Source organism: Lagenorhynchus albirostris, chromosome 3 (assembly GCF_949774975.1).
Source record: "Lagenorhynchus albirostris chromosome 3, mLagAlb1.1, whole genome shotgun sequence".
In the NCBI taxonomy this organism is placed as follows: domain Eukaryota; kingdom Metazoa; phylum Chordata; class Mammalia; order Artiodactyla; family Delphinidae; genus Lagenorhynchus; species Lagenorhynchus albirostris.
The window spans coordinates 124,154,961-124,176,884 of NC_083097.1; the positions used below are offsets into that span (position 1 = coordinate 124,154,961).

Below are 21,924 nucleotides of genomic sequence, written 5' to 3' on the forward strand. Positions count from 1 at the left end.
GAGGATTTTTGCATCTATGTGTGTCAGTGATATGGGCCTATATTTTCTTTTTTTGTGACGTCTTTGTCTGGTTTAGGTATCAGGGTGATGTTGGCCTTGTAGAATGACTTTGAGAGTGTCTTCCCTCTGCTATATTATGGAAGAGTTTGAGAAGGATAAGTGTTAGCTCTTCTCTAAACGTTTGATAGAATTTGCCGGTGAAGCCTTCTAGTCCTGGGCTTTTGTTTGTTGGAAGATTTTTAATCACAGTTTCAATTTCAATGCTTGTGATTGGTCTGTTTATATTTTCTATTTCTTCCTGGTTCAGCCTCAGAAGGTTGTGCTTTTCTAACAATTTGTCCATTTCTTCCAGATTGTCCATTTTATTGGCATATAGTTGCTTGTAGTAATCCCTCATGATCCTTTGTATTTCTGCAGTGTCAGTTGTTACTTCTCCTTTTTCATTTATAATTCTGTTGATTTGAGTTTTCTCCCTTTTTTTATTGATGAGTCTGGCTAATGGTTTATCAATTTTGTTTATCTTCTCAAAGAACCAGCTTTTAGTTTTATTGATCTTTGCTATTGTTTCCTTCATTTCTTTTTCATTTGTTTCTTTATGATTTCTTTCCTTCTGTTAACTTTGGGGTTTTTTTTGTTCTTCTTTCTCTAATTGCTTTAGGTGTAAGGTTAGATTGTTTATTTGAGATGTTTGTTTCCTTGAGGTAGGATTTTATTGCTATAACTTCCCTCTTAGAACTGCTTTTGCTGCATCCCATAAGTTTTGGGTTGTCGTGTTTTTATTGTCATTTGTTTCTAGGTATTTTTTGATACAAACTCCATGTGTTTGTATGTTTTACAGATTTTTTTCCTGTAATTGATATCTAGTCTCATAGCATTGTGGTCGGAAAAGATACTTGATACAATTTCAATCTTCTTAAATTTACCAAGGCTTGATTTGTGACCCAAGATATGATCTATCCTGGAGAATGTTCCATGAGCACTTGAGAAGAAAGTGTGTTCTGTTGTTTTTGGATGGAATCTCCTATAAGTATCAATTAAGTCCATCTTGTTTAATGTATCATTTAAAGCTTGTGTTTCCTTATTTAGTTTCATTTTGGATGATCTGTCCATTGGTGAAAGTGGGTGTTAAAGTCCCCTACTACGATTGTGTTATTGTCAATTTCCCATTTTATGGCTGTTAGCATTTGCCTTATGTATTGAGGTGCTCCTATGTTGGGTGCATAAATATTTACAACTGTTATATATTCTTCTTGGATTGATCCCTTGATCATTATGTACTGTCCTTCTTTGTCTCTTGTAATAGTCTTTATTTTAAAGTCTATTTTGTCTGATATGAGAATTGCTACTCCAGCTTTTTTTTTTTTTTTTTTTGCAGTACACGGGCCTCTCACTGTTGTGGCCTCTCCTGTTGCGGAGCACAGGCTCCGGACATGCAGGCTCAGCGGCCATGGCTCACAGGTCCCGCCGCTCTGCGGCATGTGGGATCTTCCCGGACCAGGGCACAAACCCGCGTCCCATGCATCGGCAGGTGGACTCTCAACCACTGTGCCACCAGGGAAGCCCTCCAGCTTTCTTTTGATTTCCATTTGCATGGAATATCTTTTTCCATCCCCTCACTTTCAGTCTGTATGTGTCCCTAGGTCTGAAGTGGGTCTCTTGTAGACAGTAATATATACAGGTCTTGTTTTTGTATCCATTCAGCCAGTCTAATGTCTTTTGATTGGAGCATTTAATCCATTTACATTTAAGGTAGTTATTGATATGTATGCCCCTATTACCATTTTCTTAATTGTTTTGGGTTTGTTTTTGTAGGTCTTTTCTTTCTCTTGTGTTTCCTGTCTAGAGAAGTTCCTTTAGCATTTGTTGTAAAGCTTGTTTCACGGTGCTGAATTCTTTTAACTTTTGCTTGTCTGTAAAGGTTTTAATTTCTCCGTCGAATCTGAATGAGATCCTTGCTGGGTAGAATAATCTTGATTGTAGGTTCTTCCTTTTCATCACTTTGCATATGTCCTGCCAATCCCTTCTGACTTGCAGAATTTCTGCTGAAAAATCAGCTATTAACCTTATGGGGATTCCCTTGTATGTTATTTGTTGCTTTTCCCTTGATGTTTTTAATATTTTTTCTTTGTATTTAATTTTTGATAGCTTGATTAATATGTGTCTTGACGTGTTTCTCCTTGGATTTATCCTGTATGGGATTCTTTACGCTTCTGGGATTTGATTGACTATTTCCTTTCCCATGTTATGGAAGTTTTCAACTATAATCTCTTCAAATATTTTCACAGACTCTTTCTTTTTCTCTTCTTCTGGGACCTCTATAATTCAAATGTTGGTGCATTTAATGTCCCTGGGTTCTCTGAGACTGTCCTCAATTCTTTTCATTCATTTTTCTTTATTCTGCTCTGTAGTAATTATTTCCACTATTTTATCTTCCAGGTCACTTATCTGTTCTGCCTCAGTTATTCTGCTATTGATTCCTTCTAGAGAATTTTTAATTTCATTTATTGTATGTTTATCATTGTTCGCTTGCTCTTTAATTCTTCTAGGTCCTTGTCAAATGTTTCTTGTACTTTCTCCATTCTATTTCCAAGATTTTGGATCAGCTTTACTCTCATTATTCTGAATTCTTTTTCAGGTAGACTGCCTGTTTCCTCTTCATTTGTTTGGTCTCGTGGGTTTTCACCTTGCTCCTTCATCTGCTGCATATTTCTCTGTCTTCTCAGTTTGTTTAACTTACTGTGTTTGGGATCTCCTTTTTGCAGGCTGCAGGTTAGTAGTTTCTATTGTTTTTGGTGTCCACCCCCAGTAGGTGAGATTGGTTTAGTGCCTTGTGTAGTCTTCCTTGTGGAAGGGACCGGTGCCTGTGTTCTGGTGGGTGGGGCTTCCCAGACCAGGGCTCGAACCCACGTGTCCTGCATTGGCAGGTGGATTCTTAACCACTGCACCACCAGGAAAGCCCAAAAGAATATACTTAATTTTTTTGTTTTTGTTGTTTCATCTGCAGAATAGCAATAATACTGCTCTTCTTGTTTCATAAGGTTAATCATTTAACAAGCCTTCATAAAATGTTGTAAAGTGTGTTCATGCTCTAGATAAGCAAGGTTTACAGTGCTATTAATGTTGTCTACTACAGTACATTTTAAAGAAATGTGCTTCTATGATCCTTTTCAACTTTCCTGCATCTAATATAATCTTAATGCCCTTTACACGTCATTTAAATGTCTATTTGCTCTTTACTACACCTATGATTTTATTTGTTCTCAAATATAGCCACACCATTATATTTGCTGAGTGATCAAAGGGATCTTCTGGTAGATGAGTTTCAGGATGTAACTATTCCAAATGTCTGTAGCTCAAGATAATAAGGAAGCATTCCTTGACAAATGAAATAAATACCCTAGCTTGGATTAATAGCCAATCATCATTGCCAAGGCCAATTTTAAGGAGGATGAGACCCTGCCCTGAGTATATATATGTATATTTGGCAGACTGCTTTTTCTCTCTTTCTCTCTGAACTTCTTGCCTCAGAGCAGCATCTCTCTACTACCCTCATTCATCATCACTATGAAGAGCATCACTGCTTTTGTCATCCTTGCTCTGGCAGCCACTACATGGGCTGTCACTCCACCTGGTAAGTTAGGATTCCTTTTTAATATTCATGCAACGTTAACTGCAACATATTCAGCCTTCAGTAATTATAGAATGTTAAAGTCAAAAGAAAATTTAGAAGACATCTATTTTGATTGGTCTAATCAACAGAGTGGGGGTGAATCAGACTTTGAGGAAGAGGAAGAGGAAGAGAGACTGAGAAGAATAAAAGGATTGTGAGCTTTCTGCTCAGTTCCTCATCGGGATCTCTCAGGTTTCTGACTTGGCCTTTCAGAAACCACCTATACAACTTTGAGACCATAACCCCAACTCTACCCTGGGCATGCCCACAGGATCGCCTGGACAGCCCTTTCTCCAATGACCAGAGATTCCCCCTACCACCTCATTTTTTTTGTTTGTTTTTGGTCAGAATCATATATCTCTGACTTCCCCCCGAGTTGGCCCTGAGTAAAGAAGTGACCTCTTTTAGGCCTGGCCTGGGCAATGGATGTTGGGAAATGGGTTTTAGTTACTGTGAACAATGAAACAATGAATTGAGCTTTGCATTTCTAACTGTGGAATTTTCTATTTCTCCAATTCCTTCTCTCGAAATGAATCTCGTCCTACTCTCTTCTGGCCATCAAGCAATAGGGACAGAGGTGAGTACCTTTTCGGCATGCTCTTGGCAAAAATGAAATCAGAGCTAATGCGTAAATGAGTCGTGAAAGTAGCTAAACTGACTCACAGTGGGCTGAAATAATTCCCTAGGATGTAAAACTGTTCCTACTGTACTTTCCTGGTGGTGTTTCTTTCTTTAAAGGTTACAAAATGAATCTCCTTGAAAAAGGAGAAGAGCAGATAAAGTAAAGTTTTACCTTTTGGTAGCATTTTAAACTTTTCTCAGTATTTTTCACATTCATTATCCCACTGGACTCTCATTATAGCCCTAAAAAGAGAGATTAATATTTCCTTCTTAAACTGCTAATTCTCATTTAAGGACTATTCTACGTCTGATTTATTTTTGCAGCACAGCACCTGGTCCATAAAAGATCTTCTAGACATGTTTGCTGAAAAGTTAAAGAGACTAGTACTCTTTCCACTCTCTTCTCCCTCTTTACCATCTCAATATGAGAATGATGCAGAATTGAAGGAAGAGAATGTAGGGTATTATTTTTCTTCCAATTACAGGTGGACTGCACCAAATACAACAGAAAAAGTGCCAGGATTGCATGCACAAGGGAATGGAGACCATTATGTGGCATAGATCAGAAAACTCACAGTATTGAATGCATGTTTTGTATGCTAAATCAGTAAGTACAGTACTCAATTTGGAGCCCTGTTTTGCTTTTGTTTTATGATCACAAAATTCACATTGGCCAAAATCTGCTTGGTTTTTAAAAACATGGTTTGACAAACCTTACCTTTTGTCATGATCCTCCAGTACTCTTTGGACAGTGCTTTGTTTTGAAAAAATAGCTATATGTAAGGATATATATGTGTATATATTTCTTTGCTATCCAGCCAAATTCTCATTTATAGTCTACAATGTCCCTCAGATTAGCTGCTACATATAGACATTTTTATTCCCACATTACATTTAAGGAAACTGGGTCTCAGGTGGGAAATATATTCTTGGTCAAAGTTTCATGAATTTCCTGTGTTACATCTTTCTTATCACTTAGTGGAAACTCAGAAGACAGCTGTCTCTATTTGGGCTGTTAGCCATGGACACTGTTATAAGACTGATCTATCCTTCATACCCCAGAGGAGAATCATGTTGCTTCTCTGATTGTCCGGATAAGTCTAGGGAAGAGAATGAAAGCCCAAACGCAGAGTTGGAATTAGTTGGAATCCTCACCACCACCAGCCCCACCCATTAAATATTAAGTCCTCACTATAAACAACATCTCAGCTTCTAGGAGATTTTAAGAATGGTTATTACCAGCCATTCCAACAACTTTCTTTTTTTTTTTCATTCCAACAACTTGAATTCACTCCTTTCTGATTAGTAGTTAAAATCATAGGCTTTTTATGCTAAAAACCCTGCAGAAAGTAGGCATAGAGCGAACTTTCCTCAACATAATAAAGGCCATATATGACAAACCCACAGCCAACATCGTCCCCAATGGTGAAAAACTGAAAGCATTTCCACTAAGATCAGGAAAAAGACAAGGTTGCCCACTCTCACCACTCTTATTCAACATAGTTTTGGAAGTTTTAGCCACAGCAATCAGAGACAAAAAAGAAATAAAAGGAATCCAAATCGGAAAAGAAGTAAAGCTGTCACTGTTTGCAGATGACATGATACTACACATAGAGAATAATAAAGACGTTACCAGAAAACTACTAGAGCTAATCAATGAATTTGGTAAAGTAGCAGGATACAAAATTAATGCACAGAAATCTCTGGCATTCCTATACACTAATGATGAAAAATCTGAAAGTGAAATCAAGAAAACACTCCCATTTACCACTGCAACAAAAAGAATAAAATATCTAGGAATAAACCTACTTAAAGAGACAAAAGACCTGTATGCAGAAAATTATAAGACACTGATGAAAGAAATTAAAGATGATACAAATAGATGGAGAGATATACCATGTTCCTGGATTGGAAGAATCAACATTGTGAAAATGACTCTACTACCCAAAGCAATCTATAGATTCAATGCAATCCCTATCAAACTACCACTGGCATTCTTCACAGAACTAGAACAAAAAATTTCACAATTTGTATGGAAACACAAAAGACCCCGAATAGCCAAAGCAATCTTGAGAACGAAAAATGGAGCTGGAGGAATCAGGCTCCCTGACTTCAGACTATACTACAAAGCTACAGTAATCAAGACAGCATGGTACTGGCACAAAAACAGATTGATAGATCAATGGAGCAGGATAGAAAGCCCAGGGATAAACCCACGCACATAGGGTCACCTTATCTTTGATAAAGGAGGCAGGAATGTACAGTGGAGAAAGGACAGCCTCTTCAATAAGTGGTGCTGGGAAAACTGGACAGCTACATGTAAAAGTATGAGATTAGATCACTCCCTAACACCATACACAAAAATAAGCTCAAAATGGATTAAAGACCTAAATGTAAGGCCAGAAACTATCAAACTCTTAGAGGAAAACATAGGCAGAACACTCTATGACATAAATCACAGCAAGATCATTTTTGACCCACGTCCTAGAGAAATGGAAATAAAAACAAAAATAAACAAATGGGACCTAATGAAACTTCAAAGCTTTTGCACAGCAAAGGAAACCATAAACAAGACCAAAAGACAACCCTCAGAATGGGAGAAAACATTTGCAAATGAAGCAACTGACAAAGGATTAATCTCCAAAATTTATAAGCAGCTCATGCAGCTCAATAACAAAAAAACAAACAACCCAATCCAAAAATGGGCAGAAGACCTAAATAGACATCTCTCCAAAGAAGATATACAGACTGCCAACAAACACATGAAAGAATGCTCAACATCATTAATCATTAGAGAAATGCAAATCAAAACTACAATGAGATATCATCTCACACCAGTCAGAATGGCCATCATCAAAAAATCTAGAAACAATAAATGCTGGAGAGGGTGTGGAGAAAAGGGAACACTCTTGCACTGCTGGTGGGAATGTGAATTGGTACAGCCACTATGGAGAACAGTATGGAGGTTCCTTAAAAAACTACAAATAGAACTACCATATGACCCAGCAATCCCTCTACTGGGCATAGACCCTGAGAAAACCATAATTCAAAAAGAGTCATGTACCACAATGTTCATTGCAGCTCTATTTACAATAGCCCAGACATGGAAACAACCTAAGTGTCCATCATTGGATAAATGGATAAAGAAGATGCGGCACATATATACAATGGAATATTACTCAGCCATAAAAAGAAATGAAATTGAGCTATTTGTAATGAGGTGGATAGACCTAGAGTCTGTCATACAGAGTGAAGTAAGTCAGAAAGAGAAAGACAAATACCGTATGCTAACACATATATATGGAATTTAAGGAAAAAAATGTCACGAAGAACCTAGGGGTAAGACAGAAATAAAGACACAGACCTACTAGAGAATGGACTTGAGGATATGGGGTGCAGGAAGGGGAAGCTGTGACAAAGCAAGAGAGAGGCATGGACATATATACACTGCTAAACGTAAGGTAGATAGCTAGTGGGAAGCAGCCGCATAGCACAGAGAGATCAGCTCAGTGCTTTGTGACCGCCTGGAGGGGTGGGATAGGGAGGGTGGGAGGGAGGGAGACGCAAGAGGGAAGAGATATGGGAACATATGTATATGTATAACTGATTCACCCTGTTATGAAGCAGAAACTAACACACCATTGTAAAGCAATTATACTCCAATAAAGATGTAAAAAAAAAAAAAAATCATGGGCTTTGGTGTCAGACATCTGGATTAGAATCCAGGCTGCAGTTAGTAGATCTGTGACATTAGGCAAATACCCAATTCGCTACACAATTCTGTATTCAGTAAGACAGAAATTATAATAGTGTTTAGGATTCTCTGTGATAAAACATGTCAAACCTTAGCTAAGCAGCTGACACAGAGTGAATACTCAAAGAAATAAACTCTTCTTCCTTTTTATAATTTTCCTCCTTCTTTTCTAGACCTTCTGAAATTTTACAAATATAATAGCAAGTGTTATCCAAAATAAAGTCTCTCAGGATATGCAAATTCATGCCCTAATAAAACCATCAGAGACTGAAGACTGAGATGGTATTGATTATATTCTCTCATATCTTCTTTTTAGAAGGAAGAAATCTAATACTCAGAAAGGAGAAATGACTATAACAAAATTACATAAACTGTAAATGCCAGAGATGTATGTGTGCATATTTTCTTTTAAAACTGCAGAAATGCTTGCACACTATATTATGCTTTTGATTTCCATCTGAATATTCATGGACTATTTTTAAAGTGCCCAATCTCCTTTTAATGTTGATCTTATTTTTTATATTTTTATTTGTTTGCAAAATGATCATCTATCAAGGATGTTAATGGTAAATATCAGCTAACTAGGGTAGAATATTAACCAGCACTCTTCATTCTTAGTTCAGGTCAGACAACACAAAATGACATATGACTATGTTTTACTCTGTAGATTATAAAATATCAAATAACTGTATGACCCACTCAATAAAATCTACTTTTCCAGACAGAAAGGATCTCAACTCAGGAAACTTCATGATGATGAAGTGTAAGTAAGTATAGTATATATACTATATATATACTACAGTATATATACTGTATATATACTATATATATGTATATATATATAGTAAGTATACACAGAAATTTTATTTATTCTTAATATAAAATGTTTTAACAATTTCTCACTTTCATCGAGAAAAAGTGTTTTCAGATATGTATTCTAGAAATGATCTATGACTATGAGTAGTCATAGATAAGACACCTGGCCAGCCTAAACAGAAAACCTAAAGTATAATTTATTTACCCAGAGGAAGACTCCACAAACTTTATTCGTAGCCCTTAACTGGGGCAGATTGATATACATGTGGTTATTTTCTAATACTGCAACTAATTAGCAGGTTAAGAAAAGAACATTAGGGACTTAAGAACACTAATAACAGTAAAAAAGTTATTTAAAAAGCACGAAAAAAATTCAAGAACACAAAAGTAGAGATAATTTAGGGGTAAAGAGCTATGTGAGTGGAAAGTCAATAATTTTAATAGAGTTTGAAATGTGATACTATAAGAGAACGGCAAACATGGGGTTGCGGTAGTAAAGACAGTTCATTTTAAGGATGGGCACCTAACCCATTGTGGTGGGTGAGGGAGAGAAATGCGGCCATGAAACTGTTACAAAAGTAAAATGATATTTGAAGGAGAAGTAGCGGTCAGTCTGATGGATGAAGTGGGTAAGGGCATGCAAAGTAGGATAAATATGAGAAGCAAAGGCACAGGGATGTTCAGGAGCAGGAAACACTGGGAATTCAGTCCTTAAATTCAGCTGGGATAAAAGGCAGAGCAGATGAGACTGGAGAGATAAGCATGGGTCATGAGGGGGCTTTCTGTTGATGGAATCAGTTAAATATTTGAACAAGATCAGATTTGGTTTCTAAAAATATCACTCTGGCAACAATGTGGAGCATGAGTGAGGGTGCTGTTAGCCATATAATGAGCTAGTGTATTAGTATTCCAGGCTGCCATAACAAAATACAGATCTTCCTCCATTTAGGATGGGGTTATATCCCGATAAACCCATCATAAATTGAAAATATCATACGTTGAAAATGCACCTAACCTACCAGCCTCGCCTACCTTAAATGTGCTCAGAACTCTTACATTAGCCTACAGTTGGGCAAAATCATATAACACACAGCCTATTTTATAAAGTAATAAGGTGTTGAATATCTCATGTAATTTATTGAATACTGAAAAAGTGAAAAACAGAATGGTTGTATGGGTACAGAATGGTTGTCAACATACGGATTGTTTACCCTGGTGACCGTATGGCTGACTTGGGTGCTGTGGCTCACTGCTCAGCATCACAAGAGAGTATTGTACTGCTTATCACTAGCTCAGGGAAAGAGCAAATTTCAAAGTACAGTTTCTACTAAATGCATATTGCTTTCACATCAGCATAAAGTCAAAAAATTGTTATTTGAACCATCATAAGTAGGGAACTGTCTATACCACAGATTTGGTGACTTAAACAATAGGAATTTATATTCTCACAGTTCTAGAAGTCCAAGATCAAGGCACCAGAAGATCTGGTGTCAGGTAAGAGCCCACTTCCAGGTTCACAGTCTACTATCTTCTTGCTGTGTCTTCCCATGGTAGAAGGGGCAAGGTTGCTCTCCGGACACTGTTTCATAAGGGCACTAATTCCATTCATGAGGGCTATGCCTTCACGACCTAATCATCTCTGAAGAGTTCTACCTCCTAATACCATCACATTGAGGATTGACTACAACATATGAATTCTAGGGGATTATAAATATTCAGGCAGTAACACATGCGAGACCTTTAGGATGACGGTCATGCTAGCTCATGACTGGAATGGTGGGCACATGGGTGTTGACCCTGTAATAATAAATAATTTGCTTAACTATAAACAACAACAATGACAAAGTCTACATATTGTAGAGTGGATATATTGTAGAGTACATTATATAACCTATGTTTTAAAAATATATGTAATTATACAATAATTACATAATTTTCTTTTTTAACCTATAAATTGAAAAAGTGAGTTTACTTACATAAACTCTGCTTTTGTCTAAACAAAATTTTCCTAGGCAGATATGCAAGTCTGGACAATGTTGTCCTGTGGCTTCAATAAAAAACCCTGAGAAGGGAAAGACTTTCCCCTATGGTCCAGGGTGGGACCGATCACTTGTATGGTGGCTTTCCTGTGATGGAGAAACAGCTCTGAGGACCTAAAGAATGGCAGATTAGTACTGTGGTGGAGTTATAATTGGTTAAAGAATGGACTAGACTGTGAAAGTTCTATGGTTTGGGCAGTGGAATTGACTTTCCTTTCTACTGGAGAACATGCAGTCTTAGGTAAAATCCTGTGAAGGATTTTCACATCCCTAATGGTGGTGAATCTGCTTTGGCCACACACCTATGGTCAATTAACCTTCAACAAATGAGTCAAGAATGTACAATGGAGAAAAGACAGTCTCTTCACTGAGTGACACTGGGAAAATTGGACAGCTACGTGTAAAAGAAAAAAATTAGAACATTCTCTAACATCATATACAAAAATAAACTCAACATGGATTAAAGACCTAAATGTAAGACTGGATACTATAAAACTCTTGGAGGAAAACATAGGCAGAACACACTTTGACATAAATTGCAGTAATATGTTTTTGGACCCATCTCCTAGAGTAATGAAAATAAAAGTAAAAATAAATGAATGGGACCTAATTAAACTTAAAAGCTTCTGCATGGCAAACAAAACTATAAACAAAATGAAAAGACAACCTGCAAAATGGGAGAAAATATTTGCAAATGATGCTACTGACAAGGGATTAATTTCCAAAATATACAAACAGCTCATATAGCTTAATATCAAAAACAAAACAAAAAAAGAAAAAAACTCAATCAAAAGATGGGCAGATGACCTAAACAGACATTTCTCCAAAGAAGACATAGAGATGGCCAACAGGCACGTGAAAAGATGTTCAACATTGCTAATTATTAGCGAAATGCAAATCAAAACTACAATGAGCTATCACCTCACACAAGTCAGAATGGCCATCATTAAAAATGCTGGAGAGGGTGTGGAGAAAAGAGAACCCTCCTACACTGTTGGTGGGGATGCAAATTGGTGCAGCGACTACAGAGAACAGTATGGAGGGTTCTTAAAAAACTAAAAATAGAGCTACCATACGATCCAGCAATCCCACTTCTGGGCATATATCTGGACAAAACTATAATTCAAAAAGACACACACCCCTAACTTCACAGTAGCACTATTCACAATAGCCAAAATATGGAAACAATCTAAAGGTCCACTGACAGATGAATGGATAAAGAAAATGTGGTACATGTATACAATGGAATACTACTCAGCCATAAAAATTAATAAAATAATACCATTTGCAGCAACATGGATGTACCTAGAGATTATCATATTAAGTGAAGTCAGGTAGAGAAAGATAAATATCACATGATATCACTTGCACATGGAATCTAAAAAAAAAATGATACAAATGAACTTGTTTAAAAAACAGAAACAGACACAGAAAACAAACTTACGGTTACCAAAGGGGAAAGGGTGGGGGAGGGATAAATTAGGAGTTTCAGATTAACAGATACACACTGCTATATACGAAAGAGATAAACAACAAGGACCCACTGTATAGCACAGGGAACAATATTCAACAACTTGTAATAACCTATAATGGAAAAGAACCTGAAAAAGAATATATATATATGTATTATAATATATATATATATATAACTGAATCACTTTGCTGTACACCTGAAACTAACACAACATTGTAAATTAACTATACTTCAATAAAAAAATAAACTTAAAAAAAAAGAATCTGCTTTGGACTGTAGAGTGAGGAGTTGGTTTTTTTAAATATTCGTTTGAGGTGACACTGGAACATACAAACTGAATTACTTCATAGCTAGGAATAGGAGCCTGACATCTAGGAACAAAGCCCCAAATTGTAGCTTCTGGAATTCAACCATGGGTATGAGAGATGATGAGGAAGTCAAAGACTAAGGATTCTTTGAGGAAGATGGGATCCCTCAGTCTCATTTACTCTCCTCTCCCAATATTAGTTCAACTGGAATTTGGAAAAGCTAAAAATATTTTAGCTTGATTTTTTCCTATGTTTTTCTTTTTCTTCTATGTATTTTCCTCTATGTATTTAATCTACAGGATTAAATACTGTTTGTAGACCTCTCTCTGTTATCTTATTTTTGCAGCTATTAAACAGGGTCACATATTGACAATATGCAATTCCTTTTATCTTAGGAAAGTCTGCTTCACTTTTACCTAGTCAAGATATTGGATCTGTGGAAATTATTGTTTGATTTCTCATTGCTGTTATGGATGAGTATCAGAGGGGCCATGATTCATACTGGAATGTCGCAAGAGTCAGGAAACTCAAATGTTAAAATCTGCTTCTTCAAGTCTGCCTTCCACGAGTAATTATTTGTTTAATAATATTCTCCTGCCAAGGTATAAGCTCCATTAAGGTCAAGAATATGCCATTCTTTTTCACGGCTGTATTTCCAGTGCCCATACAACTCCTGACAAACCAGAATCCCAGACAGTAGAAGGCCTACGGGAACTCATTTAACCAGTGATACCCTGCTAATAACAAAATCTGTGACAAAGCAAAGTTGAGAAAAATGTAAATTATTTATTATCAGGTGGGAAGTAATTTCACGCTCATTATTACCTTTGAATACTCATACAATGCAATCAATCTGTGGCTCTGAGCCTATAAAGCCCATATCAGTAGCGGAGGCAGGCAGTTTTCCAAGCTGTTTAAATGTTAGCTCACTTAAACCTCCAAAGAGTTCCTTAAGGAAGGTTTGATTACCCCATTGTGAAAATGGGAAAATTCCGTCCAGAGAGGAAAAATTACTTTTCAAGTTGACAAAAGTATTGTTAACTTGATCTTTTGCTTTTATGTCCAGAATCCTTCCTAAACAATGGGATGCCTCTACCTCTCTGAACTGGGAGATGACTGATTTACTTAGGAAGATGACAGGGTATTTTCAAATTGTTCCATATTAGACTTACAGAGCCCACAGGTTGGATGAAAACCACTTCTTTCATATTCTAAGTGACCCAGGTCCTTTCTGGAAGTTTCCAGTAGGTCTGTTTTTAGGCTTTTATTGAAATGAAGTAATGAGACAAATTAACTGAGGTAAATAAAAATTTGTTCATTCCAGTATTGTTAAGAATAATGAAATTGAAATCAGCCTAATTCAGCAACTATGGAAGAATATTAATATAATAAAAATCCATATATGTGATAGAATATGACACTAGGCATCTAAATTCATGTTCTATATGACTATATTTAAAGATCAAGAAAATGTCACAGTACATTTCTAAGTCAAAAAAGTGTAAAACAATATATACTACAAAAATTTGATCAAATATGACAAGAACATGTATATATGTTCATTTCTGTGTATGTATATATAGATTTTTTTTAAAAAAACTGGAATGATATAATTCAATACAGTTTATGTTTCACAGTTACCTATGGGTTTTGAGGTTTCTTGTCTTTTTATTTCTTTTCTAATATTTCTACTTTTTGAACTTTCTAGACTAAACTTGTATTTCCTTGACATAAGAAGAATTGCTTTTTAAAAAATGTAACATAGTGGCAGGAAGTTCAGAAATTAGGAGGAAACCCAGCTCTGATAAGGTATCTTCCTTGTTACAAAGCTGCAAAGGTGAGCCACAGACCTCATCTGTCACTGCAACCTCCTCTCTTCCTCAGCTGTTTCCACATTTTTCATTCTGGCCAAAGGCACTAATTATTGTTGTGGAACATTCAATACTTCTATGCTCTTTCCTACTGTGGTATGTTTCTTCTGCTACTGCCTCTTTGGATTGCCCACCCAGGGCTGCCCTGGCCAGCGATCCGTTCCCACCACACAAGTCTTGTAGGCATCTCTGTACTCCCTTCCCCAACACCTCCTGCTGAGTTTGTCTTTGACTCATCCTAAATGTTTGGCCTCCCAGGGCCTGCTCAGCCCAGCACACAATGCATCAGTGTCTTCCCTCTCCTACACAGCTATTCTATCCCCTCTTGAGGCTCTAACACATGCTCCTTAAAGGAAAGGCACCAGCCACAAAGAATTACATTACATCTCACTTCCTTTCTGAGGTGAGTCAACCTGGGTACACGTGGTAGGGAGAGTGGGCATCTGGCATTGTGTTCTGGTACAGCTGGATCTTCCACTGTTGAAGCTCCATTCCTAAAGTAATCCAGGGAAGACGTCAGGAAGAGATGGGGATGTATTTAGAAAAACATGGAGTCATAGACTGTCTCAGGAGCGGGCCAAGCAGACAGCTCTGGACATTGTGCCAGGAGCCTCCAGACATCCTGGAGAGTGGAGCACTGTGGAAACATCTCAGTGTCTCAGATAACAAATATCACACCATAGCATAAAGGCAAGTTCATGTATATTACCTATCAACATATGCTACAGAGCAGAGAAAAAGGCCTCTAGGACATAGGGAGGACCAGGTCACTTTTGCAGGAACAGGAAGACAGGGAGAGTTCAATGTGGTCCTTGGTCAGGACCTGGAACCTCCATATACCATTCTTTAGGGTCAGAAAGGCTGCTACAAGGAAAGGCAATCCCAAGGGAGGATTTGCTCACTGAATTCTGGATGAAATAGCTTGGGAACTCCTGTGAGATAGAGTATTTCTTTTTTTCTCCCTATGCAGTCTCTCAGAATGCTCCAAGAGGGTTTAGCTTTCCAAGTCAGAAGATTCTCAGCACGGCCAAGTAGGCCTGGAGTATTAGAAATCTTTGTCTTAATCTCAAGAGGCAATCTCTGCTTCATGACCAAGTACAGACCTGCTTCCTCTATTGAGAAGCCCTTGTTGTCTAGAAGCCTCTAGCAGCCTCATCATTTTCTTTGTATCCTTTCAAATAAAAAAATTTTGAGAGAATCATCAGGTAAGGTGCCTTTTCAAGACACTTAAAATATCTCCATCCTAACATAATAGTTATTCCCAAACAGTAACCTCTGATTTACTTCTGTCTTCTAAGTAGTCACAGGTCTGTCACTGAGATCTATACATTTATTTATAACTAACCAAAGTTTATTCCTGAGCATTTGTTCTCGGAGAAGGAGCATACAATACGTATACTGGAGATGAGTATTCACTTCAGAAGTGGTCTTAATATCCTGATAACCTCTTCTTTTGTGATTGTATCAAAAGGCAACATCCTGAAGCAGTATCACAGAGAATTATTCTAAGGACACGCCCGGAGGAAAAATGGCCAAATCCTTCCCAGTACTCTGCTCACTTCTGTTCTTTATCGTGATACATTTGACGTTACCTTCTGGTGAGTAATGTAGCTGTTTTGCGCAGGGATGTAAGGTTGATTGCTGGGCTGTGACATGATAATCTAGAAGAGAATGCTTTGAGATTTTTGTGTATATATATTTTTATTAAGTGTATCATTTTACTATACTTATATATCTGTATATATAGAGAGACAGACAATGGAGTGTGATCAAAAAAAAAAAAAAGGCTCTGGGCCAATGGGCAGGGGCCTTAGCTTTCCCATCTATTAATGCAGACTATAAGACCTAACTCGTGGGGACCAGGGGCTTGGGTGACTGGGTGAGGTAACGTGTGAAAGTGACTGGCAATATGCCTCCAAGACAGCGCATCACAAAAATTCAGAACTTTTGAAAATGCTCTGCCATATATTTGACTGGGTCGTTATCTTTTGTGTCCTTTTTTAGAGAAGTCATGTAGAGCGACCTAGCTTCAAAGACTGAAGAGCTTAGTTTTCTTACATATCTGCCATGAATTCTTGGGCATTTCATAAGATATGGGGATTGGGTTAAAAGATCTCTTTAAAGTTCTAGCATTTCTTAATTTCTTTCATATATTGGCTGTCAGCTCTGAATCCTCTCAAGCCCAGGCTAATTACTGTTAATCAAAAAATTATTTGGTACACTGGACTGCCAGTGATGCACCTATATAGTCTTCTGTTGATTAACTACCAGGAGTAAAAGAGTTACCCCACATTTAAAAAAATGAATGAATATACGTATAAATGAAATAATGCTTTCAATTATTGCAAGCTTTCTTGGTACTACATAAAACTCTTTTATTCTGTCAACAAATTAAGCTATGACTTACCAGATACTAGATTCTTTAACTATTTTCATTTGTTATGGTTTCAGGCCCTCCACACTGGTGGCCACCACATGGAAATATTAAGGTAATTTTCCTCTAAATTTCCTGGGAACGAGACTCTGAGTTTTCTTTGGAATTACTATTTTAGAACCTTACTGAGGCAAGTGATGTCCTTCAATGTCACATGAATGTGGCAGGTACACTGTAGGTATAGGAGCTCAGAGGAGAGTAATCCAAACTGGGACCCAAGCTGAGATTTGGTCATAGGTATACCACAGAGCCCTCGGTAGTGCCTGGAAAATGTTTATGGACACTGGCGGTTGCCAGGGGACAGGGCAGGTTCTTATATGCCCACAGACTTGGGCATAACATGGTTTCTGCTGTGGAGGGGCTCACAGTTTGGTGGAAAGAATGCTCCTAACTGCCCTGTGATACGCAGAGAATGCCTATGGGAGTTGTGAATGGCAAACGCCAACTCTAAGATATAGACTGAGGAAATGTGAAGGAACAGGAAATCTGAACAGAGTCTCAAATTCTGTTTCCAACTTGTATGAGGGCAAAGTGACAGAGACACCTTTTTCATTTTCAGCTATACCTCTGAGCACTGAATATATTGTGGGGTAAAATAAATGTTTAATAAATGGGGGAAATAGTGAAATGAAAGATTGTTTTGGTTTTTTGATGTGGATTTGCATCACTGTACTCCTTCACTTCAGGAGCACTTGCACTTTAAGCTTTTGTCTCATTAGTAAATTTTAAATTTTACTTCTTAAAAAAATATATTCATGAGTTGACTGGTGAGAAAGATGTTTTGAGGGCAGCTTGGCCTTCAAGGGACGCAGAGATCAGAGTGTAGAACCTGTCAGAGGCTATAGCTCCAGCAAAAAAGTCTATAGAATTTGTCCAGGATTTATACTCTAGTCTCACAGAGTTGAGTCCTAGAGTTTTCCTCTTAAGAAGGTTGCCTGCAAGAGTAGTCCTCCACTTGTCCATAAATTTATAAACAAAAATAACCTTACTCATTCTTACTTATTTTCTCATGAAGCTTACAAAAATAGCCAGAAAAAAACGAAGAGAGTGACTGGTTTTATAGTAAATTCTATAAATAATTCTATAAATAAAAGAAATAGGATGGTACAATAGAGAATATCTTTTGAAAGTAGAGATACTACTATCAACAATGTGGTCAGTGAAGGCTTCTTGGGCATGGGGATATCTGAGATGTGAAGGGTGAGAAGGAGCCACCCAGATGGAGAGCAGTGAGGAAGATTTACCTACTTGAGTCACTGATTAAAGACCTGTGTGACTGGAACACAGAGAGGGAGGAAGAGGGCGCAGCAGACGTTATAGTTACACAGCAGATGAATACATAGCCTACTCACCCGATGAATATACATCCTACTCTAAAGAGAAAGAAAAGCTATATTTAAAGATGATACTAATTACTCTTGCTATTATTTGACTATATTCATTCCGTTTGAACTATTTAAAATCTTATTCATTTTGCACATATTTATAGAACAAGACTAAGTGCCAATATATGTGCTGGACACACAAAGGTTAGTCTAATCAGAAACAGACCTTACCCTTATGGGCTTATAATTCTTTGGAGTGTGGAATTAGTCAAATAATTGTATAAATGCTTTATTACACACTGATTAGAGATACTAAAAAAGGAATGGAAAGTTGGGATTGTATTTTGGGAACTCTCTGAGAAAGTAGGTCATAACTTGAGCTCTGAAGGCAGAATGAGTTTAGGTTCAAGAAAAAGACAATACATTTGATGGGGGGGGTCGTGACAAACCACAAGACTCTGAGATGGAGGGACTATGGAGCACTTGAAGCAAAAACAAAACAAAATTTTTAAAAAGACAAAAAAAAACATGGAAAATGGCAAAGAGCAAGGTGGTATAAGACAAGGTTGGAAAAGTCAGAAGGGTACAGATCACATAGGGTCTTTTAGCTTATACTAAGAAGAAATTTTTTATGTGCAGTGAAATGCAATTAAAAGAGCATAAGTACAGGAATAATATGATTCAATGGACGTTTAAATTACAGAAATTAGAGGCTACAGAGGAAAGGAGAAAGTGGAGGGAGTAGTTGGGTGACAGACAGATGGTGGTGACCTGGCCATGGTGCTGGTGTTGGATAAGGGAAGAAGGGAGAAGAGCTCAAATATGATCCCTCTTTCTCTAAATAGCCCAAACTCCTACCCACCTTGTATTGGAGGTACTTTATCTACCTATCTTATGGTAATCATAGAGCCCCTGAGACTATCATCGTCAAGCTCAATCATCCCAGAGTCACTGCTCTCAAGCCATCACTGATACCAACATTGCAAGCAGACATGGGTTCTGGTCCCACTGAGACATGCCCCTTCCTTTGTTTTCAGTTTTCCCTACAAAATCAGGGAGTTACTCTAAATGATCTCATGTTTCACACCTTCAAGATAAGAGTTAGCCTGGAGATACTTTTAGTAGATAAGATGTGATAAATATTTTAAGTCAAGGCATATAGATTTCAGTGAAACATCTTTTCCAATTATGGGGCTTCAGTTTCCTTAGCTGAGTTACCACAGAAAATCTCTAAGACTAATTCCAGGTCAAATAGTCTGAGAATGAAGGAGATTGAGAGAGAAGCTAAATTTCCCAAATCTGTCCTGTTAACGCACTCTTCCTTTTCCCACTATAGCATAGCAGGCCTCCTTTCTCTCTTCCTGTCAGGAGGTCCTGACAACAAGGGCATCACGTACGTTGTTAGCTGATGGACATACGTGGGTTCTGGTTCCCTTGCTTTGTGGAGGGGGAAGCTAGAGAGCTTTTGTCAGACTAGGATATGATTCTATGTTTAGATTTTCCTAGTAAAGTCCAGGGGTGTCTGTGAGTGTAATTCTAATCATATCATTCTTTTCAACTCAATTTCAGGTGAAATGTCCATATAAGAAAGTAGATTGAGTTGGTTCAATGGAACAGTGAACCCCTGCCCTGGTATATATCAACCCATCTGTGGCAACAATTTGTTAACCTATGAAAATCCCTGCATCTTGTGTGTTGAGAGCATGTGAGTAATACTGGGAGAAAAGAAGAGAACAATGAAAAAGCTTAGTGCAAGGTGATTACCTCTTCTACCAAGTACAACAGCCTTGAAGCCAGGAATTTGCTCCAGTTTGCTCAGATAATAATCAGTCCCTGCTCAGGAGAACATGCGGCAATACAAAGCCCACTGGAGTAGAAAGCAGACTTGCTGTACTCAGTAGTGTTTGCTAGGCCCTTTCTTCTCTCAGCCTTCTCATTCCCATATGCCAATTGATAGATTTTTTTTTCACTTGAAGCTTTAAATATCCCTTTGAGTCCTTAAAATTCTTTGATTTTAAAACAAACTATACTTCTGCCTTCTCTCAGATATCTTCAACTTCATATGTGTCTGAAACTCTGAGCTAGGATAGATGACTATAAAGTTTGGGTCCTCTGGCTAGTTTAGTTTTTGGATTTATGTGACATGATTATCAGTGATTAGACACTAAGTCTCACTAAACTGTGGCTTCAGGGTTGATCTCTGTATAAGACAGTGAAGTTCACAGGGAGAAAAACTCTCCCCGTGGCACCAGACTGAAGCCCTCCACAATGATCATTTTGTAATTTTCACAAAGAGCAATGAGACAGGAATGTGTAAACCTCAGGCCACCCCCACTAATGAGGAATTCAGCCAAAGTGTAAGAGTATTGACAGAGTAAAATGAGGACTGATATGCCTCATATATCATAAGCTGAGGCCTGATTAAGTAACTTATTTTCAAAGAGCTTATAATATAGGTCATAATATCTTCAGTGGCATCTTGGAATCATGGAAGGATAACAGGGTAGGAAATCCAATAACCTGGCTTTTGTCTGTAATCAATGTCCTTTATGCTCTTAGTTTCCTCAAATATAAAATAAGGGTGATAGATAATTTTACAAGTATTTTTGTAGCTCTGACATATTAATGAAATATTTATTCTGATTCTTCCTTCAGGAAATCTCAGGGAAAAATTAGATTTCTGCATGATGGAAAATGCTGAGTGGACTCAGACATGAAAGAAGTACCTTTTTTTAATCTTTCCATTGAGAAAATCCTTCTCTTGCAACTCACCCCTCCTTAGATGTGTTCTTAGTGACAGAGAGCTACCCCTAGTGAGCTTGTAGACCTCTCCCCTCATTGATTCGCTGCCTTCCATATTCTCCCTAATAAATAAACTTTTCTGAAAGTCTCATTTAACATGGGTCTCAGATCCGTATCTCAAGCCTCAGAAGTAGAACAAAATGAACATTTGAGCCAAAGGTCAGAGACAAACACAGGGCTTAATCAGGTCTCTGATACTGTAAACTGTGGAATAATCTATCAATATGTAAAGGCTCCTGGTTGTCTTCCAAAGAACACAACAGAAATTTCTTCCATATTCCTTCAGAATTAAAAAGATATATATATTAATAGGAAATGTGCCTAAAATAACCAGCTGAGCTTCCCCTCGCAGCTGTAACCAGAGTAGTCATCCATCCACCACCTCTAGTTTGTCTAAGACAGACTTGGAATAGAAAAAGTACACCCTGGGAGAGTGCTCTAAGCTTTCACAGCTCTTGTCTGAGAGGAAATTGCTATCTAGAAATTAAATGAAGGTATAAGAGCATTCTTAGAACTACCAGTCTTGCCTGAACCAAGATGGCAGAGTAGAAGGACGTACTCTCACTCCCTCTTGAGGAACACCAGAATCACAACTAGCTGCTGGACAATCATCGGCAGGAAGACACTGGAACTCACCAAAAAGATACCCCACATCCAAAAACAAAGGAGAAGCCACAGTGAGATGGTAGGAGGGGCGCAATCACAGTAAAATCATATCCCATAAATGCTGGGTGGGTGACTCACAGACTGGGGAACACTTATACCACAGAAGTCCACCCAGTGGAGTGAAGGTTCTGAGCCCCGTATCAG

General features: G+C 37.7%; 2 protein-coding genes across 2 annotated transcripts; both read left to right on the forward strand.

Moving 5' to 3' along the window:
- The first annotated feature begins 3,564 nt into the window (after positions 1 to 3,564).
- Positions 3,565 to 8,812, forward strand: LOC132518409 (double-headed protease inhibitor, submandibular gland-like). Its single transcript, XM_060146372.1, is given in 4 exon segments — positions 3,565 to 3,631; positions 4,234 to 4,247; positions 4,777 to 4,907; positions 8,767 to 8,812. Coding segments are annotated over 4 exon segments (258 nt in total).
- Positions 8,813 to 16,081: 7,269 nt separating this feature from the next.
- LOC132518522 (serine protease inhibitor Kazal-type 14-like) lies at positions 16,082 to 21,090 on the forward strand. The gene is given in 5 exon segments (XM_060146470.1): positions 16,082 to 16,149; positions 16,997 to 17,042; positions 19,882 to 19,903; positions 19,906 to 20,017; positions 20,968 to 21,090. Coding segments are annotated over 5 exon segments (294 nt in total). The 3' UTR covers positions 21,014 to 21,090.
- The last annotated feature ends 834 nt before the right edge of the window (positions 21,091 to 21,924 follow it).